General features: G+C 59.1%; 1 protein-coding gene across 4 annotated transcripts; it reads right to left on the bottom strand.

Annotated features, from left to right (window-relative positions):
* Positions 1–356: 356 nt before the first annotated feature.
* Positions 357–24,622, bottom strand: ECE2 (endothelin converting enzyme 2). 4 transcript variants are annotated; one of them, XM_075938104.1, is made up of 19 exons: positions 24,130–24,622; positions 19,815–19,901; positions 18,598–18,742; positions 17,406–17,621; positions 15,720–15,844; positions 13,608–13,754; positions 12,839–12,904; positions 11,569–11,757; positions 9,620–9,762; positions 9,170–9,284; positions 8,311–8,421; positions 7,741–7,839; positions 7,298–7,375; positions 6,789–6,892; positions 5,773–5,883; positions 4,612–4,679; positions 2,808–2,998; positions 2,570–2,665; positions 357–1,953 (listed from the first exon to the last, which is right to left on the bottom strand). In XM_075938104.1, the coding sequence occupies exons 1-19, from the start codon at positions 24,169–24,171 to the stop codon at positions 1,777–1,779; spliced, it is 2,310 nt and encodes a 769-aa protein (XP_075794219.1). In that variant the 5' UTR covers positions 24,172–24,622; the 3' UTR covers positions 357–1,776. The 4 variants fall into 4 exon arrangements, 3 of the variants coding, with proteins under 3 accessions (XP_075794219.1, XP_006138522.2, XP_006138521.2); XM_006138460.4 differs by lacking the exon at positions 24,130–24,622 and adding an exon at positions 20,037–20,318; XM_006138459.4 differs by lacking the exon at positions 24,130–24,622 and having other exon boundaries at positions 19,815–20,317.
* Between the last annotated feature and the right edge of the window lie 2,350 nt (positions 24,623–26,972).

Here is a 26,972-nt window from a genome sequence, read left to right as displayed (position 1 = left end):
TCCACACACCCCAGAATCCAGCCCTTCCCCCTGAGAGCCTTGAAAGCGGTAATCCGTGAGGGGGTGGCGCATTTTGAGAGTTTTGCCGTAGGGCAGATGAGGAGAGGCGGAGAAGGAGAAAAGAGCAGCAAAAACTGCCCCACATCCCTCCTATAGCCACCAGCACCTGCAACTTCCAAAATAAGACCAGAGGCTCCAGCATTGGGCTGGTCAGCCATCTATGGATCCACAAATAGAAAGGTGAAAGGAAGTCATTCTACTCGTTATCGAGTGACCGCTGAGAGAGAGAGGGTGTTTATCCCCTGCGACCCGGGGACCATGCAGAGTTAAGAACGCCATGGAGCCCAGTGTGAAAGTGGAAACTGCTTTTAATTGTTAAATAAATCCATTGATGACCACCCAAAGCTAGTCCAAGGCACCAATCCCCACCCTGACCAATCTATTAAAGCAAATGGGGAGTTTCTAAGCCAAGCTGGTTTTGGATTACAATGAGCCTAAGTTAAGACGATGCCCTGGAAGCAAGAGCAGCTCACCTTCTGAAGCTCCCAGCCTCGGATGCCTTGTCCGATCCCCCTCAAATGACCCAGAAAAAGCCTGCCCTGGCATACAGCTGGGTTACTAGAGGGAAGCTGGGAAGGGATTGGAGTTGGTATAGAACAAGCGGCTTGTTTCAGGGCTAATCCCAGGGAAGGTCCCCTAGTCAGCAGAGATCCTCAGGGCATTAACTGCTGCTGTTCCATTTAGTTTAAAAAGATAAAAAAATGCTTGTGGACGTTCTCCACCTGCCAGCCTGACACTAGAGGGCGCTGCACTGCTGCCCTTCCGACAGAGATAATGCCCCACCTCCCCTTGCCCATTGGCGGTAGGGGAAGCTGCACAGCTGCCCTTTGTGCCGTGTTCTATCTCCCTGCACCCCAACCTGGCAACGGGAGCACTGGGCTGTCATCCCTCCCACCCCAGACGTGCCCATCTCCAGGATGCTCTGCCCCATCCCACCCAATGCTCTTTTAACTGGCCTTTACTCCAGCGTTTTAATTCAGATCCCATCCTCTTCCTTGCTACGGTGCCGGTGCTGCCCCCTGCTGGGGTCATTGCAGAATGACAGTGGTATTAACCGTGCCATGAACCTGCTCTAGCAGAGGGGGTGTCACAGCAGTTAGATCTCCCAGGCCCTGTCTGCCCCGCAACTCCCAGCATTGCCCTAGTTGGAGGAGCTGCACCCAGGCTAGACTCACAGGTCTGCAAGGAAAAAGCTGGTGTTGGCCAAAGTGAGCCAGCAAAGGTAGTCTCACCCCGTGGTCTGGTTGGGTGGGCAAGTCCCGCTGACCCCCGGTTGTGGGGCTGGGGGAGCCGGGTGATTGGTTGGAGCGGGACTCAGGCAGGAGACTCTGGGCTGGCACTCCTTGCGACGAGAAGGCAGGCAGTGGTGGCAGGTGCTGATAAGGCAGGTAGGGTCAATTGTGCAGGGGCTGACCAAAGCAGATGAGCTGAGTCCCAGGCTCCACCCAGCAGGAAGTGCAGGATAAGGCTCCTACACTCCCTCCTGGGCCTCTGTCTGGTCGGAGGAGCCTGCAGCCTGCACGGGACAAGCCACAACAGCTGAGGCCACTGACTGCTCCTTGAGATACCCCACGTGTCCCCATAGAAGGGGCAGGGGACATGGCTCTGGGGCTCTACATGGGTGCTCCTGGCTGCCTGCATCCTGGGGAAATTGGTTGGTTGTGTATGTACAGCGTCACTGTCCCGTTCCCTGGCTGCGCGCCTGCCGGCCCCTCTCTACCACACCTCGCAGTGTTTGCCGGGGTTCATGGCCGAGCCCACCGGGCACTTAAAGTGCTCCACAAAATCCCTGGAGTTGCTGAGGGTGCCGATGACCCGGAACTTGTCTGGACTGTGTGGATCGGTGACCAGCCCCTCGTGGGAGCTCTCTGGCGTGCGCACGGAGCACCACACCTGTGCGAGGGACACAAGGGCCAGGGTTAGGGAGGCAGGGACCCAGCCTGGTCTTCAACCCAAGCCCCAGCCTGACTTCCAGGCAACAGCTGAGACAGGGAGTGTGCCTCCCAATGCAGAAACTGGCCCGTCAGGGAGGTGGTGAATAGAGCTAGGGTAAGGGAAGGTGGAGTACTCGCTGGGAGTGGGCCAGACCCTAGGTAGGGCTGTGCTGGGCCAGGGTGGTCCATTTGGCCTCCCTGAGGATCTCATGGTTCTTGTCTCCTGAGTTCCTTTAAAAGCCATGGCTCATTGCTCCCAAATGAACTAGCCAGGAGCAGTGGGTTAGCACTGGGGCACTGGCAGAGCGTTAGTGGGGCGAGGGGAGACAGGAAGGGAGCCCGGGGCTGTGGGTCAGCTGTGAGAGACATCAGCAGAGCAGTGTGTGGGGAGCCCAGGACTGGGATAGCAGGGTCTGCAGGCTGAGGGGCCTCAGCAGAGCAGTGTGGGTAGGTGGGTGGGCATGACTTAGAACTGGAATAACTGGGGGAGGGGGACTGTGGGTTGGGACTGGGGGCACTGGCAGGGTGGGGGAGAGGCAGCCTAGCTAAGCTGTTTTCACATCTCCGAGCCATACCTGTGCGAACCCTACAAAGAAGAGCTGGTTGTTGGTGAGCCCCACGGCAGGCAGGTGCATCTCCTCCCCGTTCTTCTGCAGCCAGGCTTTGTAGGCCTGCAATGAATCACCGGGGCATGCCATGACGTGGCAGCAAACACCGAGTGATGCTTCCCACAGAATCCGGGGCAGTGGGAATTGAACCCTGGGATCTGCTCCCCATCCCCCAGCGGAAGGGCAGGCGGACTGGGTTACTCACATTGTATGCTGTCTTCAGGCCCCCGTTGTCGGCAATGTTCTCGCCCAGGGTCTGCTTGCCGTTGACGTGCTCCCCATTCACCATGTACTTGTTGTACTGCTCCATCATGCACTCGGTCCGGTTCTTAAAGGCCTCCAGGGAGGAGTTCTGCCACCAGGGACGCAGATTTCCCTCCTTGTCGTACTCTCGGCCTGGAAGACAACCGGCTACGTTATTACATGGCCGGAGGAGGAGCTACCGGAAGGGACAGCGCTAGGAGATCTGTCACCTGCACCCATCTCTGGTGCCCTCTGCTCCAGCGACCCACAGGGGAACCGAGCCCCAACTCACAACACAGTCTCAGTTCCGTCTCAAGTGACCCCCAGCCTGGAGGATCTTGTGGGCAACCCAAAGGCTGAGGTAAGTTACAAGGCTCTATGTGACGGCTCGACAGGGATCTTAAGCCTGCTGCCCGTGAGTGGGTGTGTCTGGCGGGGAGTGGAACTGCTGAAATGGAGAGGGGCATGAAAAGGGTAAAATCAGAGCCACACACCAGTCAAGGTCAGGATGGGGCTGGAACAGCTGCTCTATGGGCTTCAGGATTCGTCCTTAGCCATGGTGCTCCTGTGAGTGAGCAACAGGAAAAGGGCAGGATCACATCCCAGGGTCTTCTATGGCCAGGTGGCTGTGCAGCCTTGGAGACTGACAGCCTCATCTCCCCAGCAGGACCTGTCTGGGCTTCCCCCAGCTTGTTGGCACCGCTCTAGAAGAGGTCACCCCTCATGGTCTGCTCGGTCCCTAGTGTCTTCAGTCGCTAACAATGGGGCAATTGGTGCTGATGGCTTTTCTGTCTGCCAGGGACCGGCCGGGATCCCGGCTCGCTTCGCCTCGGCCACCAAAGAGCCATGGATGACTTGCTCCTTCCCTGCCACCCAGCTGTGAACCAGCAGCCTCGAGGAGAAAGTCTCCATGCCTGTTTTCAGCATGCTGAGCCTACCAGCCCCCACCCTGATGGTGGCTCTCTCCATACCCCTGTCAGTGTGGGAACTCCACCTGCTTCTCAGCCAGACCCAAGGAGTGACTCTTGGCAGGGAGGCCCCAATAACGCCCAAACTGCCCTTTGTGTTCCACCATTGGCTGTGGCCTAGCAACACTGCACAGCATGCAGAGAGAGGATGCAAACAAAACAAACGCGAGTCCTGCTGGAGAAGGGGCAGATCCCCAATTGCCACAAGAAGCAGTGGGGAGGGGGGGAGACTGGGAATCGCCAGCCACTAGCCATGGCCCGAGATGCAGAGGCATGGGTCCTCACCAAGCAGATGGAGCAGAAGCGAAAGCTGCACAGAGAAGCCTGGGGAGATGCCTGCAGGTGTCACCTGGGGAGACAGGAGGACAAAGAGATGGGGAGGAGGGCCAGCCGAGGGGAAAGGACATCTCGAGGGCTGTGGAGAAGCTAAGGGGGGCAAGGGGTGTTGGCCATGCTGCAAGATGACGTGGGGAAGCATAGGATGGAATGGATGGCAAGGCCATTGGTGGCCCAGAGGAGAGTGATGTTGGGAACCTTGATGCGTACAGGACAGAGGTGCTGGGCAGCTCCATGGTGCAGAGGGCAGGATGAGGCTGCGATGAAGAGGCAAGTGGAGCAGGGAGCACTGTGCGGGGGGAGGAGCTAGCGTCACCTCTATCCTGTATAAGGACTGTTTGCTTAGTGGTCCCGGACCCAGCGTCCTTTCTGGTAGTGCCCCTGGAGCATGCTTGGAGTGGCAGGCATGTGCGTGAAATCAGGAAGCCAAGAGGGGAGCCTGATGGGCCAACTGGGTCCTACCTTGGTCATCGAACGCGTGCGTGAGCTCATGTCCCATCACTACCCCGATGCCGCCGAAGTTGAGGGCCCTGGGTAAAGCCAAAGAGACACCCTAGTTTATTGCCTGAGCTCTTAACCTGGCCCTTATCACAGTGGCATTGGAGCCTCCCTGGTTGCTGTGTATGCAGGGGAGTGAGCCAGCCCATGCTGCGTTCCCTGGTGCCCTTTCGATGAGCAGCCCGTGCTGAGTGCCGGGCCTGGGTGCCCGGTGAGACTCCACTGACCAGAGCTAGGAAACCCGCTCAGACGGGCCCGGAACGCTGCACTAGCAGGGCAGGCTTGGAGCAGGTCCTTCCCTCGCCTCAGCGTCACTCCAGGGCAAAGCATAAACTCTGCCCAGCCAAGGGCTACAGTGCCAGCTTGCTGGGAGCCCAAGGCTGGCACATAAAAGACATAGAGCAGATCTGCCCTCAGTTGCCCTCATTAACTCAGAAGCGTGTGGGGAAGACCGCCAGGTCTAGCAACGGGCCTGGCCATGCAGACAGAGCAATGCATGCTGGGGCTTGCAGCCTCCGGAACGTCAAGGGCCAAAGGATGGCCACCCTTGTTGGCATGGCGACACCTGCCAGGCGTTTTCCACAGCACCGTGGCTAAGGCTGCCCTCTCCTCTGACACCCCATGGGAAGTGCTGCTGTAGACCCTGTCCTCGCAGAGGGGGAGAAGGGCAGTGAGCCAGCGGAGACGCTCCTTATGCTGAGCCGGGTGCCCTGTGACTGCTCACCCCACCCTGAGCCCACAGCCACCGGGGGCAGGGCTGCTCCCCAAGGGACACGTTACAATAGGACCCAGGGAACAGCTGAGGGAGTAGTGAGGGCCCACTCCACTGGGGTCACAGGGCAGCGCGCTCCTCTGACCGGGGCAGTTTTGGGAAGGCAGGGACCAGGGAACCTTCCATTCATGTGTCATTGGGAGTAGCTCAGACCCAGAGAGTCTCTGCCTTGGAAGCTCCATCCTTGTTCCCAGGACCCAGTGCTGCCCCCACGTAAGAGAGGGGGCTGCCCAGATCTGAGGATACCCAGGGATCTGCAGCTTCCATGGGGCCTCGTGGCCTCTCCTTCCCCAGCCTCTCCCTGCCACCCATGGAGGCGGTGACGAGGCGAGAGCCCAGAGCACCCGACGCACTTGGGGTGGTTGCGAGCGTAGAAAGGAGCCTGCAGGATCCCCGCGGGGAAGACAATCCCGTTCTTGGTGGGTAGGTAATAGGCATTGACAGTCTGTGGGGTCATGCTCCACCTAAGGAGGGAAAACATGTTAGGCAGCAGCTGGCACTCTGTTAGCCAAGGACGGGGCAGGCGCCAGCAGGAGGAACAGCCTGCCATACAGGGGAAGCTCCCGTCTACACCCAGCGTGAAGGGGCCCAAAGCCAGCATTACCAGGGCCCTTTTAATCTGCCTGGAAACACTCGGTTGACATGCTTGGACTTGGCTGAGCCTCGCACCATCACAGCAGCCTCCCAGCCTGAGAGCGGAGGTCTGCCCCAGCAGTGGGCCGGGGTGACATGAGCCAAAGGCTGGCCAGGAACACAGCAGGACATCAGCCCCCTTGCACAGGCTCTTAACTGGGGCTGCTGTCTTCCTGTTTCAAAGGGAGCAGCCGGCTGCCGGTGTGTCTGCGTTACAGACAGAGCTAGGCGGGCCCTAGCCTGTGATTGCGCTGTGAGGCGTGAACGTGCAAACAAGTGCGTGCGTGTTTGTGAACGGATGCTTGGCCGCATCTGCGCCAAGAGTGGGGCTGCCTGGCGGAGAGCCTTCCAAGGGGACTGTTCGGATCAAATGCTTCCCAAGGTTGCTGCCTTGGAGGGAAGGAGCAGATTGCAGCCTCCTCCTTCGTTTAAAGGTGCAGTCTATGGAGACTACATCTCCCAGCACGCAATGCAGCCAGGGGCTAGGTTCTAGGTAGAGCACTGCATGCTGGGACCGGTAGTGTCCACAGGCTGCAGCTCCAGTGGGCCCTGGAAGTGAGGAAGGCTTTGGGCTGCATTGCAGTGCAATGGGACAGAATCTCCCTTTATCCTCTGCCACAGGAAACGGGCAGCACTGGCCATGCCCCCAAACTAGCCCCCAGGCCTCCCGGTCATGCACTCCTCATATGGGGCCCTCCTTTCACCCTCCACTCCACTCCCTGCCCCAGTTCCTTACTGGTCCCGGTTGGGGGGTTTCCGTAGCTGGTCAGCCATGACCTTGGCAGAGAAATTGTAGAAGTTCAGCATGTTCTGGAAAAAGGAGTCTTCAGAGACTTCGTACTGAGAAAGAAACACAAGAGGCTGAGATGGGCTAGGGCTGCACCCCTCAACCCCGCAGGCTGGTTACCGGAAGGAGCGTGTATGTGTGTCTCAGATGGTCTAGGATGTGCCCTCCCCCCAACCCCGCAGGCAGCGAAGGGGTGAGATGGGGTGGAGAGATCAATCTAGGTACTCAGTTACTATAGCAGTGAAGGCCTGGCTCCTAGCTCCTTCAGCAGGCCCAGACACCGGGAATGGGACATGTAAGATGGGTGCTGGGCAAGATCCCATCCCAATGGGACCCTTGGTTCGCTGGATCCCTGCCACATGCCTGGCACAAGCCAGCTGGGAGCCACTTGCTCCCCACTGGCCTTGCAATCCCAGGGATGTTACTGGCCCAAGTCCCTATGCTCATGGGCCACCTACCCCGTCATAGACGTCGTCCAGCTCCTTGTTGTCAAGGATGAAGTCTGGGAAGCCGATCATGTCGTAAATGGCGTCTGCCTGTGGGAAGAGGGGTGAGGGCAGCGGCTGAGATCGTAGCATGGGGAGGAGAGGCAGAGACCTGGGAGCTCCCAGGGGATAGCGCCGGCTCCTCCAGGGAAGCGTGTGTGGGTCACACAGAGCCAAGCACTGCTGCTCTAGAACTGGGATTCCCTGCCAGGCCCAGGGACGAGGTGGCTGTGATTTTCCCCGCCCCCACCAGGACACCCATGTCCCAGAGACCACGCTGGGGGAGTGCACCGTGGCATTGCCTGGGGAGGGATTATTTGGAGTCAGCTCTGATATCGCCTCCCTCTAACTCAGGGAAGGAGCTGGGCTGGCTCCCGTCCCGCTGGGGTCTCGGTGCCCAGCAGAGCGGAGGTCACCTTCTCCTTAGCGGCCTGTCTCGTTGTCTTGTCCATCCAGTCAAGCTGGTCCAGGGATTCCTCAAAGGCCGTCCGGATCTCACTGATCATCTCCTCAGCCTGTGGGGGAAAGGGAGAGCCAGTCCCCCCCACAGCCAGCCTGCACCCCCGTTTCCTGGAGACAGCCGCACGGCACTAGCCCTGCCTCCCAGCCTCACCCCCTCAGTGGCGGCTGCTCTGGTCCTCGCCGATCCCCCGAGCTGAGTGGTTAGCACAAGAGGGCACATGCAGCCAGGCCAAAGTCCCCTCACCTGGGCGACTGGCAGGGCAGGGAATTCCCTTGTCTCTGTTCTACGGGCCCCTGGCACTGTGGAGCTCACTGCTGGTGAATTGGGGGCTGCAAAGGAATGGGAAGGGGGAGGAAATAGGGGAAGAAAGGAGGAATCGGAATCTGCAGGGGAATTGGGGTGGCTGCAAGAGAACTGGTGAATGGAATTTTAGGGGGCTGATGGGGGGATCGGAGGGGCTGCAGGGGGCTCAGGTGCTGGCATGAGGGAGGCCAGAGGGCCAGGACAAGGCAGGGATACTCACAATCTCCTTGCTGTCCTTGTCGAAGGTGGCTTTCACAAACAAGGAGCCCAGGGCGAAGCCCAGCGTGTCGTCCGTGTTGGAGATGCAGGTCTGCCAGCGAGGGGTGCAGGACTCCAGAGAGAGACAGACAGACCGGGTGAGACCTGAGGAGGGCTGGTGCTGCACCCCCGTGTGCTCGCTGGCCATACAGTGGGGCGGGGCATAGGCCGAGCTCACGCCCTGACACAAGAGGTAGGGGGACACAATCTCTGACCCCAAAGTTCCCGCCTGTCTGCTGTGATGACCTGTCATCTCGTCGAGGAGCCCCTGGGGCTCAGACGTGAGCCCAGCGACATCCCTCACCTGGTCTCCTTCTGAGGCAGACTGGCCCTCATCTGCACTGGGACCCCATCCCGGTCTCTACCTGCCTCCCCATAGGCTCTGCCAGGCCATTGGGGGGTGTTGGGAACACACTCAGGGGCGCTCATTCCTGGCCCTTTCTCTGCCTGCAGCCTCCTGTTCGCTGGGTCAAGGGGCAGAGCTTCTTACCCCACAAGGCCAGTCAGCCTCTAGGGGAGGTTCCTTTTCCTTACGCTGCCCGGCTCTCTCTGACTCCAACCCAGGGCTGCTGGCTGAGTGGCACAGGAGCAACTTCTCCGTAGCAGCATCTCCACTCACATCCATGTCTCATTGCCCCAGGCCCCAGACAGGCCGGGTTGTGGCTGACTGGCTGAGGATTTTTTTTTGGGGGGGGGGGGGGGGGAGAAGGATAAGGCAGTAACAGCAGCAGGGCACAGGATGCCGCCATGCACATAAAGAAAGGGGCCTGGGGATGGATGCCAGTGGTATGGCCCGGTTGCCCCATGCAGCAGCCCCTCACCTTCTTGGTACCATAGAGGGTCTCCAGCAGCTTCTCCTGGGCTGTCTCGAATCGCTGGTCCAGGCTTGAGGCAGTTTTCTGAACCAGGTTCCAGATCATGTAATTGTTCAAAATGCTGCAAAACGACAGAGCCACATGGACTTACAGAGACCCTGCCCCGATGGGCACAACCTAAGACATGCCCCCCTATCTCCACTCACCCCACCCCCATGGGCATGGTCCTGAGAGCCCCCCAATGGGCATGGCCTTGAGACAGGTGCATCCCGCACCCCCCAGCCCCACCTACTCACCAGACCCCAAGGGCGTGGCTCTGCGACATGCCCCCATGCTCTGGTGGGCACGGCCCTAAGACAGATACTCCTTCACCTCAGACATGGCCCCAATGGGTGCTGTAAGGAGAACCCTGACAGCACTTCGCGGGTGCCTGCCTACCCCCAGCCATGCTCTTACCTTCTGTCCGTGCTGTTGATGAGCTCAGACACCTGCTGCAGGTACTCACGGCCGTACACCACCACGGGCTCCGCCTCGCTCAGCTCCACCGGGGACAGGGTGTAGGCCATGTAATCCATCCAGTCGATGGCAGGGGCCAGAGCCTGTGGAGACACAGGGCTCTGAGGGGGTGCTGCTCCTCCCCGGCTTCCAGAGCGGGCTTCCCTTGTTCTGGGTAATGGGCTCCATGCAGAGCCCTCTGCCCGTGAGGAAACCACAGCCCACAAGCAGGGGTTCACTGGAAGCAGGAGGAGACATGTCTCTGGAGAAATACTTCTGGTCCCTCAGTTTCACGCCAGCCCCCATCACTCAGACTCGCTGCCTCTGCCGCACTCTCAGCCCCCTCATCCTCACTCCATCCCTGCTCCGCCCCTGCCCCTCACTACGGTTCCCCCATCCCTGCCCCATCCCTGCCCCTCACTCCAGTTCCCCTGTCCCTGCCCTGCCCCTCACTCCAGTTCCCCCGTCCCTGCCCTGCCCCTCACTCCGGTTCCCCCATCCCTGCCCTACCCCTCACTCTGGTTCCCCCGTCCCTGCCCCACTCCTGCACCTCTCTCCGGTTTCTCAGCCCTGTCCCTGCCCCTCACTCCAGTTCCCCTGTCCCTGCCCTGCCCTTCACGCCAGTTCCCCCATCCCTGCCCTGCCCCTCACTCTGGTTCCCTTGTCCCTGCCTTGCCCCTCACTCCGGTTCCCCCACTCCTGCGCCTCACTCCGGTTTCTCAGCCCTGTCCCTGCCCCTCACTCCGGTTCCCTCATCCCTGCCCTGCGCGCACTCCAGTTTCCCAGCCCCACCCCTGCCCCACACTCCAGTTCCATGTTCCTTGCCCCACCCCAATGCCTCACACCAGATCTCCATCCCTGCCTTGCCCCTGCCTCGCCCCTGTGCCTCACTCTGGTTCCCCCGTCCCTGACTCCCTCCTCTGCGCCTCACTCCAGTCCCCCGTCCCTGGCCAGCCTCTTGAGACCTCCCTTTCCACTAGACAGCATGGCCCCTCGCTTTGTTGCCATGGCAACCGGCTGCGGGACTAAAGCTGGCTCTTCGCTATTGCTAGGAACTGAAAAACTGAGGAGTGGGCCCTGGCATCGCTTCCCTCCCACAACAGAGTTCAGGACCACGACAGCAGGGGGGGCGGGTCGAGACTGAGGGGCAGCAGCCCAGAGCACTGCACAGCAGGACTGAGAGGAGCAGCGGAGCTGGGTGGGGGACCAGAGGTGGGTAGCAGGGCACAGGGCAGCAAGACAGAGGAGCAGCAGTGGGTGGGAGGACCCCAGAGGTGGGTAGCAGGGCAGTGGATGGAGGGGGAATCGTACCCAGAAGCTGCGTGTTCTGACTCTGTGGATACAGCCACCCCCTTGCACCCCTGCCCTTAGCGAGTGGGTGATGCATGGCAGGGGGCCCCCATCTTTCTGTGTATGGGTCTGAACTGCTGAGCCGGGGGCTGGCGAGGTATCTCAGCAATGGCTCCTGGCTGCTTAGGATGCGGCTCAGCCAGGCCTCCTGCATTAACAGCACTTGGGCTGCGGAGCAGCATCCCTGCTGGAATCCTAATGAGACCGGGGTGGGGGGGGATGGGCAGCAAAGAGCCCAGCGAAACAGAGCCCTGGAGTGTGCAGGGAAAGCAGCCAAGAGCTGCCGGGGGGAGCGGACGGGGCACAGAAAAGGGCTGCTAAGGTGGACCTGCTGTCTCCCTCACGCTCTGCCCTGGCAGCTCTGAAATGGAACTAAGGGCTCAGAGCCATTGATTTCTTCTCTCGTTTTTCATTCAGAATTTTTCTCCCAGCTGTTCCAGGCCACGGAGGGATCGACCCAGCAAATGGAAGCTTCCCGCTACAGATCCCCACACAGGACAGAACTCAGCCCCCCTCCCCCATCCCACAGCAGCCCAGGCTGCCCCTCCCCCCGGACCCACCTGCAGCTCTGCAATGCTCAGCTTGTGATAGATCTTCTCATCATCCCGCCTCTCGTCCTGGGGGACGGTGATATTAGCCAGCAGAGTCTCAAACTCCAGCACCTGCTCCATCTGCTCCTGGGTGGAGACCCTCATCCCACCCAGCAGCATCCCCAGCTCCACCATGTAGTCCAGGTAAGCAGCCAGCACCTGTCACTCAAGCAGGAGGCAGCGGGGTTAGTCGCCTGGGCGGGGGCAGCCCCATGCAATCAGTGATAGGCCGTGGGGGAGTTCAGCTCCCACCGATCCTGTGCTCTTTGATTCCCGCCCCCCCAGGATGTCCTGCCAGAGCGGGTCCCAGCCCGGGCTCCAATCCACAGTCCTAGCACCTGGGGATCCCTTTCCTTCTGCCCACGAGATCTGGGGTGGGGCACATTCCACCCGCCGGGCTGGATCTACATCAGGAGCTCAGGAAGCTGTGCTGGGAACATGCATTTCAGACACATTCTGGGTCACCTCAGAGGTGGAGCCTACACTGGGGAGGTTTCAGAGAGGAGCCACCCGAATGATTAAATGATTAGAAACCCTGTGTGACGTAGTGGGGGTACCTTGCTGGTTGCTAGGCGTGGGCTGTGGGTGACCCCCACTGGCTGCTGTCTGTACCACGGCCCAGCCGAGTAGCTGATGGGACAGGGAGGTGACCTGTTCTACTGGTTACCTCCCAGGGAGAGGAACAAAGGAAGGTGGGTGGAATGGTGGCTGGGGGGCAGGGCTGGAAGGGACGATCTTTAGTTTCTGGCTGGGATCATGGAGGAGACAGCCATGGGAAGGGGCTGGAATTTAGGGGCCCAGTTTCCCCCATCTCAAGGGGGGCTGAGGTATCCTAGGCCTGCCCTGGAACCAGATGACATCTGTGCTGTGCTGTATCCTGGAGAAGCAATAAACTCCCTCTATTCTACTGGCTGGTGGAGTCTGTTCGTGCCACTTCGGGGGTGCACGAGATGGGGAAACCCACACCCTGCCAGCTGGGAAGAGACTCAAGGAGTTCCGTTCCTATTCGGCTGGACAAAGAGAAGCAAGAATGACTTGCTCAGGCTGAAAATACCTACATGGGGCCCACACAGCTGGGGATGGGCTCATCAGGCTAGCCGAGGATCGTCTAGCCCGATGCAGTGGCCGGGAGCTGAAGGGAGACCAGTGCAGCCCGGAAGACAGGCGTGAATTCAGGTTGGCTTGGAAGGCTCTGGGGAAGGGATGGTCTGTGTGGGCTGTTACCCACCCAGCCCCCTACCTTCTCATTGGCTGTCTTGTTCAGGTAGTAATCCCGGGAGGGGAGGAAAAGGCCTGATTGATCCACCTGGGAGACAGAAAAGAAATGAATCTGCACCCCACAACTACTGCTCTGAGGCACAGAGCCCTGCCCTACCCCCACACCCAGGCATGGCTCAGCTTGTGATAGCCATGGGGGTGCAGGAACTGGGGCAACCCCAGTGCTGAGCAGTAGATTAGGGCCATGGAATCCCCAAGCAGCGTTCACATCCCCAACAGCGAGAGGCTGAGGTGCCTTTCTAAGGCCCTGGGGTTAGCACTGGTCTACTCCCAGATATGTGATGCAGCCCCAAAACAGTTCCCATCCACACTGAGCCCCTCCCGGCACGTCCCTTCTCATGACAAGAGGGGGGCAGGCAGGGGGCTGAGTGTCTGAACTGGGCCCCTTAAGCCCAGAGTCAGAAATACTCAGCCATGATAGCCTTGCTCCCCTCTGTCCCTGTGCCCTCCCTGTACTTGCCTAGGTTCCCTAATGCCTTTACCTTGCCCTCCCCTCCCTTTATGTCCTCAACGCACCCCCCCGGATGGGATCCTTTGTGCTGTTCCTGCACCCCTATTGGGCCCCTCTCCCCCATGGTTTGCAGGCCCCGCCACCCCCCAACTTGTGATGCTGATGTTTCCGAGCGAGGGGCGAAGGGAGGAGTTTGCGTCAGGCCCATTGCACGCTGGGAGCTCTGTGTGAGGCTTTGACGCTGCATCCCCGTCGGGCTGTGCCCACTTCACAGGGCTACCTGAATGATGTTGCTGTTGGAACTCTTGGAGTCGGCGCCCACATAGACAGTGAAAAAGGGGGAGGCTCGGTAGGTCCCCGACACCATCTTCAGAACCTCCATGAAGTTGCTCTGGTTCCAGGGCCCAGTAATATTCCACCCGCCGATCTGCAGGAAACAGAAGCATCGGGATTTGGGCTTGCTGGGGACGAGCTGCCTCTGTGGGTCACCAAATGCCTCTTCTGCCTTCATACCCAGCACAAGAGAGGACCTCTATGCCAGTGAGAGAGGCAACCTAGGCTAGTGAGGGGGCTTCAAGAGTGGTCCTCCTTCATCTCGAAGGGCTGCAAGGTTGTCGTCACCAAGGGGGTCTCCCGGGATACGGGGTTTTGCTAACTGCGCTTGTGTTCTTCGAGTGTGTGGGCTGTGCCGATTGAACCATAGCAGCCCTTTGATTGGCTGCAGAGGGAGTGCACAGCACTTACAATGCTGTGTGCAATCAGCGCACACCTCACTTCACGGGCTCTTGCTTTATGTGCATGTCACTTTAGTAATACTGGTGGGGGGGAAACTACATAGATGAAGACCAGCAGAATCTGGCAACTCTGTGCGTGGGCAATGGTAAACAAAATGTCTCACAGGCCACACGCAGAACTCCAATGGGCCATATGCGACCCTCAGGCAACAGGTTGCCCACTGCAGCTCTCTACACCCTGCCTGTGCTCCATGCACAACACCCCAGCCCAACACTAGGGGGCGCTGTGCTGCTTCTGTGCTCCCAGATGTCCCTAGCCCAGCACTAGGGGGCGCTGTGCTGCTGCTGTGCTCCCAGGTGTCCCTAGCCCAGCACTAGGGGGCGCTGTGCTGCTGCTGTGCTCCCAGGTGTCCCTAGCCCAGCACTAGGGGGCGCTGTGCTGCTGCTGTGCTCCCAGATGTCCCTAGCCCAGCACGAGGGGGCGCTGTGCTGCTGCTGTGCTCCCAGATGTTCCTAGCCCAGCACGAGGGGGCGCTGTGCTGCTGCTGTGCTCCCAGATGTTCCTAGCCCAGCACTAGGTGGCACTGTGCTGCTGCTGTGCTCCCAGATGTCCCTAGCCCAGCACTAGGTGGCACTGTGCTGCTGCTGTGCTCCCAGATGTCCCTAGCCCAGCACTAGGGGGCGCTGTGCTGCTGCTGTGCTCCCAGATGTCCCTAGCCCAGCACTAGGTGGCACTGTGCTGCTGCTGTGCTCCCAGGTGTCTCCAGCCCAGCACTAGGGGGCGCTGTGCTGCTGCTGTGCTCCCAGGTGTCTCCAGCCCAGCATTAGGGGGCGCTGTGCTGCTGCTGTGCTCCCAGGTGTCTCCAGCCCAGCACTAGGTGGCACTGTGCTGCTGCTGTGCTCCCAGATGTCCCTAGCCCAGCACTAGGTGGCACTGTGCTGCTGCTGTGCTCCCAGGTGTCTCCAGCCCAGCACTAGGGGGCGCTGTGCTGCTGCTGTGCTCCCAGGTGTCCCCAGCCCAGCACTAGGGGGCGCTGTGCTGCTGCTGTGCTCCCATGTGTCCCCAGCCCAGCAGTAGGGGGCATTGGAGGGGGGTGCTTTCTTCCAAGATCTGTCTGTGCTCCAAGCACACCAGCCCAACACTAGGGGGTGCTGTGCTGCTGAAGGTGCTACCTTGCACAAATGCCCATGCTCCATGCAAAGCACCCCTGCCCAGCAGCAGGGGGCGCTGTGCTTCCCTTCTGAGGCTATGTCTACACTGCAGGCTTCTTGCCGCAAGAACTTTTTGCAGAAGAGATCTTCCACAAAAAGTTCTTGCACAAGAGCGTGTCCACACTACCATGTGCTTTTGCGCAAGAGAGCATCCATGCTGCCATGGACTCTCTTGCTCAAGAAAGCTCTGATGGTCATTCACAGAATGGCCATCAGAGCACCTGTGCTTTTTCTGATAGGGGTTTCTTGCACAAGAAAGCCCTGTTGTCTGTCCACACACGCCTTTTTGTGCAAAGGCTTCCAGGGTTCAGCCCTCGCCAGGGCGGTCCCCCCTAATGGAGAGACTTTCCCCCTGCAGAGAGGCGAGTACCCTGGGCAGCTTCCCTCCCGACAAGCCAGGTTCCTGCCCAGACCTCAGGGTGGTCCAGCTCCCCCTGGGAACCCACCTTCTCAATAAGGTCCATCAGTGGCTGGGAGCCCAGCTCCCCAATCTTCTGCTCCTTCAGGCAGGACAGGTAGTAGCGCTGGGTCTTCCTCTCCGCCTCACTGCTGGAGTTGAAGGTGGCATTCTCTGGGGAGTGGGTAACAAGATGGACTTAGTCACCATCACTTCCTCCCTTACAGCCTTAGGCTGAGCCAGTCTCACCTTCCTGCTGTACCTGGAGCACATACAGGATGAGGGGAATGCCCAGACCTGTGTTCCAGACCTAGTGCCCCCTGCCTCGGGCCCAGGCAGAGAGGAGGGCACTCAGGTGGGTTAGATTCTCCCAGATTATACAGCCTGATCCCCACCTGCCATGGCACCAGGGAATTGTCCCCTGAAGCTGCCCAAGGGTCTTCCCAGATACATCTGGCATACCACACATGTGCCCCATCCAGTCCCTGTGTGGGACAGACCACCAGGGGGCGAGCTACTCCATGCCTTGGCCAGTGCCAGCGTGGGACAGATCACCAGGTGCCATGTTACTCCATGCCTTGGCCAGTACCAGCGTGGGACAGACCACCAGATGCCATGTTACTCCATGCCTTGGCCAGTACCAGCGTGGGACAGACCACCAGGTGCCATGTTACTCCATGCCTTGGCCAGTGCCAGCATGGGACAGACCACCAGGTGCCATGTTACTCCATGCCTTGGCCAGTACCAGCGTGGGACAGACCACCAGGGGGCGAGCTACTCCATTCCCCAGCAAGTGCCAGCATGGGACAGACCACCAGGTGGCGTGCTACTCCATGCCTTGGCCAGTGCCAGTGTGGGACAGACCACCAGGTGGCGAGCTACTCCATGCCTTGGCCAGTGCCAGCGTGGGACAGACCACCAGGTGCCATGTTACTCCATGCCTTGGCCAGTGCCAGCATGGGACAGACCACCAGGGGGCGAGCTATTCCATGCCTTGGCCAGTGCCAGTGTGGGACAGACCACCAGGGGGCGAGCTACTTCATGCCTTGGCCAGTGCCAGCATGGGACAAACCACCAGGTGGCATGTTACTCTGTGCCCCAGCAAGTGCCAGCGTGGGACAGACTGCTGGCCAGCAAATTCCCAGGTGCCCCGGCTGGCGCTGGTACTGGATAGAGTGCTGTCCACTGTGTCACTGTGTGCCCCTGGCTATTGCTGATGTGGGACAGACTTCTGGTCAGTGTGTCCTCTTCAAGGTGGCGAGACCATGGAAGCTGATGCAGGATGTGACCTCAGCCTGCCCTATACTGTTTCCAAGAAGCGGTGACCGAGCAATATACGCTGGTGGCAGGTGAAACACCCACATAGAGGTTATTGTCCCCTGTCTGTCACCAGCACCAACCAAGTGAAACCAATCCAGGGGACTCCTCAGTCTCTATGCTGGATGGCCTGTTTGGATTGTCTCCTAACCCCACCCAGTGTGTGTGTGTATGGGGAGCCCTTGTGATCCCTGAACCTATGGGCTTCCTCCCCTTCCAGGCTGGGCCCTGGGAAGCCGATCCCTGAGGATGCTGTCGATGTAGCAGAGAGAGGAGTCCGACTGCTGACTCAGATCTCTTCCCGGCCCCGCCTTGGCTGCATTTTGTCCATACAACCCACCATGTGCCTCCCACCACTGCTGCCCTTCCAATTATGTCTGTGCAGAACGGGGCGCCACGGTGTGGGGGCTACACACACCTAAGAGGTGTTTCATGATGGCCTGGTTCTGGTCCCAGATGCTGTTGAACGTGCTCCATTTGGAACGCCCGTCGGGCAACGGGTTCCGTTTTATCCAGCCCCCGCAGGAGTACTGGTAGAAGTCCTCGCAGGGACTGGTCTCCCGGTCCAGGGCCTCCAAGATCTTACTGGCCACGGTGATGCAGGCTTCTGTGAGGCATGTGCTGTGGGAAGGGTCTGCGTGGGAGAGACGCAGTCATTAGGGCCCAGGAAGTGGAGAAACCGAGGCACAGAACAGGGACATGCAACATGTTGGTAGCTGAGCTAGGAAGAGAGCCTTAGAGCCCTGCCTCAGAGCCCTGCACCTGACCACTCCTGTGCTGATGCCCGGATGCCCATTAGATGGGGCACTGGGAGTGGCCATTAGAGGGGCATGGGAGGTGGCCCCCACAGTCCTCAGGAAGTGGGAGACCAAGTCCTGCAGTAGCGCCCTTCTTCAGCTACAAGGTGAGGCCCTGGGCTGGAGCCACCTGATCCCTTAGAAAATTGAATATTTACTTCCTGCCAGGCCGTCCCAGGAGAATCCCATCCCTGTACCCATCCCCCATTAGCAACTCCCCAGGGTAATTCCAGCCCAGGAGGTCCCCTTCCTCTGCTGAGCCCTTTGGAGCTCCCTAGGGCAGGCCCAGGATCTTTCCTCTACTGAGTAACCACAGCCCTTTTGGCGTGTTCCTGATGAGCAGCTACAGTGGCAGGGAGATGAGCTTGGGGGCTCCAAATGTTCCCTTTAATTTTTCCATCCATGTGTGGAATAAAATTTATGTGCACTGAAGCATGTGTGGATGTGCACCACCAGCAGAAACACATGCTACTGGCTGTGGGCGCTCTGCTAATCAGCTGGGCAGCATTCGTATCGCTCCTGGGTGGCCGTAAAAGGCTATTAGCCAGGGGATAGAAATGGTGTCCCTGGCCTGTTTGTCAGAGGCTGGAGAGGGATGGCAGGAGACAAATCGCTTGATCATTGTCTTCGATCCACCCTCTCTGGGGCACCTGGCGCTGGCCACTGTCGGCAGACAGGATACTGGGCTAGATGGCCCTTTGGTCTGACCCAGTACGGCCGTTCTTCTGTTCTGTTCTTATGTGGCCGCCCAAGGGCTCAGCTTACAGGGAACACTGGCCTGCAGGAAGGGCTGTGAGCTCCTCCCCCTCCTACCTTTGCTGTACTGGATGCCCAGAGCAATCATAGAGCCCAGCAGCAGCAGAGCCGTGACGAGGCAGATGGCGCAGAGAACCAGCTCCAGCTGGCTCCGTGACCCCAGGCGGCTCAGCAAGGGCACGGCCCCTTTCCTGAACCCCACCTGGGTGGGAAAGAGGGAGAGTGTGTGTGTGTGTGTGGTGAGGGGAGGGCACAGAAGGGGAGAGTGTATTAAGGGGCACCTGATGGACTAAACCCACAGGTACGATCAGAAATAGCCACATCTCAGCCTTGCAGGGGAGCCCTAAAGCCCTCCCTGGGCAGTACTGCCCTAGCCCTTCCCTGCCTTCAACCCTCCTCCCATGGCAGGGCCAGCCTGTTTCTCCCTGGGCTGCCCAATTGCCTGTAGGTGTGAAGAGATGCTGTGCCACTCCCCAGCACTGAGCGCTAGCACATGGCAATTCTGTTGGGAGCGGGCCCCGCCCAGCGCAGCAAGCGGATCCTGAAGTTAGAGGGCACCTGCCAGAGAGCAGGGACCAGCAGCGGGTCAGGCCTTGTCACACCTCCCCCTTCTGCTCACAGTCCATAGGACCTGCCTGGGAGACCCTGTGGGAAAAGCTGGAGCGACCCGAGTGAATATCCCACAAGACCTGGCCGTCCTCAGTGAGCTACCTCCCTGGGAGCCAGGGCCTGGCACTGGGACCTCGCCATGTGCAAAAAAAAGCCTTGTCTCCCAGCGGCTTTGCGGGAAGGTCAATCACCTCTAAAAATGCCACCAAGGTCCATACAAGTCACTGTGACAGGCAGCCCCGGCCCAGGAGTGACCAGGCAGGCTGCAGGGCAGGAGTAAGGGGCAGCAGCAGGGCTGGGTATGGGGAGCCCAGGACTGGAACCAGGGTGGGAGAGGCTGCAGAGCAAGCCAGAGGGGCAGTGGCAGAGCCATGGGGGCCTTTGGGAAAGGGAAGCAGAGCCAGCTTTAGTTCCTGTAGGAAATAGCCCCTTTCCTCCTTTTCCCCATGCCCGTCCCCGCTGGTGAGATTATCTTGACCCTGGGGTTCCAGACCCAGCTTTTATTCATAGCTCTGCAGCTGGGACATAACCTGGGGGGAGCTCCCGTGGGAACCCAGAAGCTCAGAGGCTGAGCCGTGCCCTCCCTCGCAGTGCACTGGTCCTGGCCGCTAAGAAGCCTGCACCGTGTCCTGGCCGAAAAGAGGCCCCCATGTCGGTAAGCCTACCTCCACGCTATCAGGAGAGGCGCTTCCATCTCCAGCCGCATCCACTCCCTCGTCATCCTGCAACGTAGCTCGTTTGTAATCAGACATCTGCAGAGAGAGAGAAAGCCGCCCGGGGATGACACTGCAGAGCGCTGAGCCCAGCTCCGGCGGGAGGCCAGGGTCCCAGTGACCCCAAGGCAGAGCGGAGGGGCCAGGGAGCTGCCTACAGCAGGACAAGTTCACCTTCCTGGAGGAGGCGTGCGCCGTTTCATGCCGGACCGCAGTGGGACCTCCCTCTCTGTAAAACCCTGAGCCTGCACTCTGAGCATGGGGAAGCTGGCTCATGCCCTGGAGCAGCCGGGGGCTCCCCGCGGGCAGGGGGCAGGCCCTGGTGCTGCCAATCAGGAGTGGGCAAATGCATTTCCCTCTGCTTGCAACTTTAGAGGGTCCCGTTCCTCCCCTGCCCAGCCCCCGAAGGATTCACATGCAAGGCGTGTGCGCTAGAGAAAGGGAAGCTCTTGCACCAGCTCCTGAGCAGAGCACGTCCCTTCACCCTCAGTGGGTTGCCATGGCTGCCTCTGCAGAAGCTGCTCTGACATCAGCATTCTTGACAGGTGTCAGATTGCCTGGTGGAGACTGTCCTCCGTTCCCAGGCAACCCGCAGCTTCATTTCCTAGCAACGCCTCCTCCACAGCGCTGGGACTTGCCATGCAGATGTGGCCAGTCCAAGAAACATCTGGAACTGGCGGCCGTGGCCGGCAGGCACCAACGGCCCTGGATAGAGCTCAGATGGGGAACTTCCCCTCTTCATGCCACAGGCATGTCTGCCCAGCCCCATGGCCTCCTACTGCCCTCAGCAAGGCATTCTCTTGGGCAGAGGAACTTTCCCCAGTCCAGCTCCTACCCTCTCCCCATCCAGCCCCCTCTCCAGCTCCTCTCCCAGTCCCTCTCCCTCCCACTCCTCGATGCAATCCCCCCGTTCTTTCTGTGCCCCCTAACTCAGACACGGTACTCAGTTTCCTCTCTGGAGAAGCAGGGCGCATGCCTAGGGCAGGAAAGGCAGTGCAGCTCCCCCTAACGCCAGGGGGAGGTGGTGGGAGAGGAGGTGTAGCCAAGGAAGGCAAAGAAACTTCCCTGCAGCACAGTGCCCCTGAAAGCCAAGCTGGGGGCATGAGAGGGGGCATGGCCAGATAGATCATGGAGGGCAGCAGCCCCGCCTCCCCTAAAGCTAGTCTGTGCTGCAGAGAGATGGGGGCCAGGTTACCAGAGACAGTAGGAGACTAGGCTACATGTCTTGCTGTCCAGCGGTTCCCACTCCTCAAGTTGCTTTACTTTGCAAAGGCTGGCTTGGACACTTGCACCCTTTTACTGCAGGCAACGAACGTTTGGTCTTAACCCCAGGCTGAACCCTTGCGTGAACTGGCAATCAAAGTCATAAATAAATAAATAAATTCCAGGGAGGACTAGACAGGGGAGCCTGCCCTTTCACTCAACCCTGCCGCGTCGACACGAGGCTTTCAAATGCGTCAGGCCTTGTCTACACGGTGGGCACTCTGGTGGCATAGCTTGGTGGTTTCCATCGCTGCACAGACACTCCCCCAAGCTGTGGTAGCTAGGTGGACTTGTGGGGGAGAGGGGAGGTTGGCATAGCCACGGCTTTTCCATACCCCTAAGCACTGTGGCTCTGTCGAGCCCAATTCCAAGTGCAGCCCCGGCCCCAGTCAGAAAGGGCGTAAGGTAGCTCCGAGCATGGTCTAGACAAGGCCTCAAGCGTGAAGCTTCATTTACACCAGAAAGGCAGGCGTTGAGTGAGATGACTTTGCTGTACAGGGGCTGGGGCCCCTCGGCTGTCTCGCTGGACAGTTCGTTGGAATGTCTTTTGTATTGCCCATGCTAGATGGTCTCAGAGGAGAGGGAAAAACCTGCGGGTGTGAGCATCTGGGGATTGGCCCCTGGGGATGTGGCCTGGGGATGTGGGATAAGCACATAAGCTGGCTGATTTTGCTATCTGACCAACGGTGAAAAAGTTAATGGCGGTTACATGAAAATGTCACTAGGTTTCAGGGTAAACAACGATGAGCTGGCGGGGGGCAGGGAATCACCCCTCTGAGCTCCAGTCTGAGGCTGTCTGCAGACTCAGGCACACCTCACTGTCTCTGTTGTATTCGGCTCCCACTTGCAACGTTTCCTTTACAGCGTGGAGGGCTAGAAAGCTAAGACTGGGGAGCCCAGTTTCACGATGAGGGGTGGCTTGGGAGGTTCCCAGAATGTGAGCACCAGGGCCCAGGCCACAAAGGCTCAAGAGGCAGCCTACTGGGGGTTGCCCAAAAAAGCTGCCAGCTCAGGAAACGAACCTGAGTCTGTTCAGAAAAAAAAATTGGCAGAAATTCCCTGGTTGGGGAAGGATTCCTGGGAGCTGCTGGCATCTGTGAAAATGTCTCAGCACCCTGCTGGCAGCCTCGTCTGAGCCAGGGATTCCCCCACCCACCTCTCCTACTCAGGGAGACCCCATGCCTGGGAAAGCACAGCTCCCTTTGATGGAGGCCTGCCCCACTCTGCCAGGCAGAATGCCCCAACAACCGCCCAGCTCTGGGACAGGCAGCTCAGGTGTGCCCGTCACACTGGCTCCTTCAGCCTCCCACCCACACGGTGGCGCAGCTGGCTCTGGTAACCACGCAGGCCTCCGGAGGGCAGGTCAGGCCCCACACACCCCATCACAGGCATTCACCTTTCCAAGAACCTCTCTTGATGCCGTAAGACCTCCAGGTGTGGGCTGGCATGTCAGTATTAAGCCCAGGAGTCCACACAGCCTCCAACTGCTTTGCAGCTGGCCCTAGCATCCCCTGCACTGGCCCCAGGGACACAGGCTGGTTGCCCCCGGCATTGCTCCCCACATCCCGGGGGACCCAAGCAATGTAGGCAGGTGGTAATGCCCCATTCCGAGCTACAGATGATCTTGCTGCAGGTGGGTCTGAGTCCAAATGAGGTTCCTGGTAAGTGGCACCAACCCCTCCCAATACTGGGCCTGACTGCAAACAGCCCTCTGGGGTGCACCAGTGGGGTGAGCAGACCTGGGGGAGCACAATAGGTGGAAAGGAAGCCTTTATCTCACTCACAGGTGCTGCTGAAAGCCACTCCCCAGCTCACAGTGCAACCTCCAGTCCTGGCCAGCTTCCCAGACCATAGGCCTGGCGCTAGGATGTGCCACAGTCCCAACTTTGCTGCCTCCAAGGTCCTGGGGCTTCTGATATTGCTGAGCACCACCTGGAGACTCCTGAGCCCTCACCGACGCTGAGCAGTGACAGTTCCCAAAGACCGGACAAGCCAGGACACAGGCAAAAGCCCCAGGGTGCTGAATGGGTGGAGTGGGGCTGGGTCACCAGATCAGGGTGATGGGGAGGGCAGGACCAGGCATTTGGAGAGGGTGCAGCAGAGACAAGCTGCAGGTCCACAGCTCTTCGGCTGTGGGTGGGGCTCAGGCACAGGCGGGGGCACTCAGAACTGGGGGGGGGGGAGGGGGGCTGAGCCATAGGATCAAGGCAACAGGGCGGGACCAAGCAGCTGCAGACAGAGGCCTGAATTCGCTGCAGACCCCACGGCACCCTCTGGAAGGATTGGCCGGTCCCCGACGGAACATCCTGCCCGGGGATGGAGATGGGCAGCCCAGACCCCTGTGGTTAGAAGATGCCTTCCCACAGGTGCTGCTGAAAGCCACTCCCCAGCTCACAGTGCAGCCTCCAGTCCTGGCCCGCTTCTACCCGGCCCTTCCCAGACATTCCCCCCCCCCAGTGCCGCCAAGCATGGAGGGCATATCCGGGACTTTGCTCTGCCCTTCACTGGCCAGGAGAAATGACTCCCGGAGCAAGCCCCATCCTCCTCCCTAGAGCCCTGGGTGGGCTGAGTTCCTTCCCTCGGGAGCCCATTGTGCAGGGACTCTGGGCGAGGCTGCAAGGGGGGCAGAGACCACGTGGCCCCCATTCATCAATGGGTTTGCCTACAACCCCCGCAAGGTATCAAGGCCAAGCCAGCACCAGCTGCATGCCAGAGCTTTGGGGCCCTGGCACCCACCCGGCGCTCTAGGGCGCCCGCACTGCCCCCTGCTCTGAGAGTGAGTTTTAAAGGTCCCCCCTGGAGTCCCTCCGCCGCCATAGTCTTGCCTGGAGTGTGGAGGGAGCCAAGCAGCCAGGGCCTGGGAGCCAGGGGCTTGGCCTGAGCGGGGCCCTAGGATCGCCCGGCGCTGGCTGCCCGGCCCCGGCCCCGGCCCCGGCCCTGGCCCCAGCCCCCGCGCTGCGGGCTGCAGGCAGCTCCCGGCCAGCCCCCCAGCCCGGAGACTCACGTTGTTGCTGAGATCCTGGAGAGCTACGTTCATCCTGGACATGATGGGTCAGCCCGGCCCGGCCCCGCCGCCTAGCACCGCTCCCAGCCTGGGGCGAGCGGGGCTGCCGCCGCCGCGCCGGCCCCGGGGCTGGCCATGGGGCTCGGAGCAGGTGCCGCGGGACTCAGGGCAGCTCCCCGGGGCGCGAGGGCGCAGGCGAGGCCCCGGCTGCGGGGGCCGGCGGGGCTAGGGGCAGGCGGCTCCCCGCGCTCACTGGGGCGAAGCGGCGGGTGTGTCCATGAGGGCGGGCGGGCGGCATCGGCTGCTGCCGGAGGACCGCGGCTCAGCCCCCGCGCGGCAGCTGCCCGGTGCCCCGGAGCGCGCTGGCGAAGGTCACCGGGGATGGAGGCGCCGCCGGCTCCGCGGGACGCACAAACAGCCTGGCCGCGGGCTCAGCGCGCAGGGGCGCGGCCGCGCTGCGAGACACTCGCACACGCGCGGGCACCGTGACTCAGGCGCGCACAGACACAGGCTGCGCGGACAACGATCCGGGCGCACCCCCCTCCCGATCTGTCAACACACACAGGCAGAGTACCACACAGGGACCGCGATCTGACAACACGCACACAATCGCACACAGACACAGAGAACCACACAGGGACCGCGATCTGACAACACGCACACAATCGCACAATCACACACAGTCACAGAGAACCACACAGGGACCGCGATCTGACAACACGCACACAATCGCACAATCACACACAGACACAGAATACCACACAGGGACCGCGATCTGACAACACGCACACAATCGCACACAGACACAGAGAACCACACAGGGACCGCGATCTGACACACGCACACAATCGCACACAGACACAGAGTACCACACAGGGACCGCGATCTGTCAACACGCACACAATCGCACACAGACACAGAGAACCACACAGGGACCGCGATCTGACACACGCACACAATCACACACAGACACAGAGAACCACACAGGGACCGCGATCTGACACACGCACACAATCGCACAATCACACACAGACACAGAATACCACACAGGGACCACAATCTGTCAACACGCACACAATCGCACACAGACACAGAGTACCACACAGGGACCGCAATCTGTCAACACGCACACAATCACACACAGACACAGAGTACCACACAGGGACCGCAATCTGACAACACGCACACAATTGCACACAGACAGAGAGTACCACACAGGGACCGCAATCTGACAACACGCACACAATCGCACACAGACACAGAGTACCACACAGGGACCGCAATCTGTCAACACGCACACAATCACACAATCACACACAGACACAGAGTACCACACAGGGACCGCAATCTGACAACACGCACACAATTGCACACAGACACAGAGTACCACACAGGGACCGCAATCTGTCAACACGCACACAATCGCACACAGACACAGAGTACCACACAGGGACCGCAATCTGTCAACAAACACACAGACCACGATTTGTACACACATACACACACACACACCACAATCTGTCATACAACACACAGTCACAGTACATACACACAGACCATGATCTGTACACACACACACATAGGCCATTCTTTCTTTCAAACACACACAGAGGAATCTGACTCACATACATGCACTCAGACCACAATCTGTCACATACACATGCATACGCCACAATTTGTCACACACAAAGAAAGACTGGACTCTGTCACTCACACTCAGAGGCCCTCAGAAGAGAGCCTGTCACAGATACACGGACCACAATCTGTCACACATACACAGCACTCAGACCATAATCTGTTTTACATGTAGACACCACACACACAGTTACTCAGATGACATATAGACCACAATCTGTCACACGCAGAATATCAGATATACAATCACACAGAGAATCACACATTCACAATCTCATATGCACATATAGAATCACACAGACCACAGTCTCTCTCACATACATAGACTCACACAATCGCATGCTAAAGTTGCACAAACACACAGCTGCACACACAGAATCACACAGTCTCGCAAACACAGAGAACTGCACACAAAGGGCTACACAATCACACACAGAATCACAATCACAGAGACTCACACACAATCACATATATAGCAGAGACATAAAATCATGCAGACCCACTCTCAGCACCCCCAACAGAATCCCCCCGGGCACCCAGAACCTCACAGACATACAAATGCACACACAAACCCAGACAGTTCAATCCGATGTTAGTATATTGGGGTGCCAGAGCCTATACATTCTAGTGTGTCAGGAATCAGGCTCTGCTAAGTACAAGAGCCACCTGCCAGGTCTATGGCTTCTACAGGCATATGGGATTTGTTTCTCTATTATTGATGCCCAAGCAGAGCAAGGGCAGGTTGCTCTGTAGCATGAACTCTTTCTTTCTTATTCCCAGGGCTGGTGGCAAAGAGGTGGGTGAATCTGTTGCTGTGGCTGATCATCTGAAGGGATCTCTCCCCCCTCCTTCCTTTGCAGGGTGAATAAAAAGTCATTAAAAACCTCATATATTTACATGTAAATCCAATTATTTCACTTAAAGGCATTTTTCTATTTAAAAATAAACCATGTTAAAATCAAATTTGAAATCCTGCCATCCACGGAAGCCTAAATTTAGTAAAATCTATTAAAATTGTTTAAATAAAACAAATACCATCCACGTGGTATGTGTCTGTTAAGTTTCAAAGAAAGTCAAACCACTGAACTGGGGGAAGTCACTGACTAAGCCCCTGGAACCAGAGTTTGCTGACGTGCTAACTCAGCATTTGAAAGCAGGAGCCTCTTCTGCAAGTGCAAAGAGAGAATATTTTCTGCATTTCATGTTGG

This window comes from Pelodiscus sinensis, chromosome 10, assembly GCF_049634645.1.
Source record: "Pelodiscus sinensis isolate JC-2024 chromosome 10, ASM4963464v1, whole genome shotgun sequence".
Lineage (NCBI taxonomy): Eukaryota > Metazoa > Chordata > Testudines > Trionychidae > Pelodiscus > Pelodiscus sinensis.
This window is presented reverse-complemented; position numbering and strand designations above follow the sequence as displayed.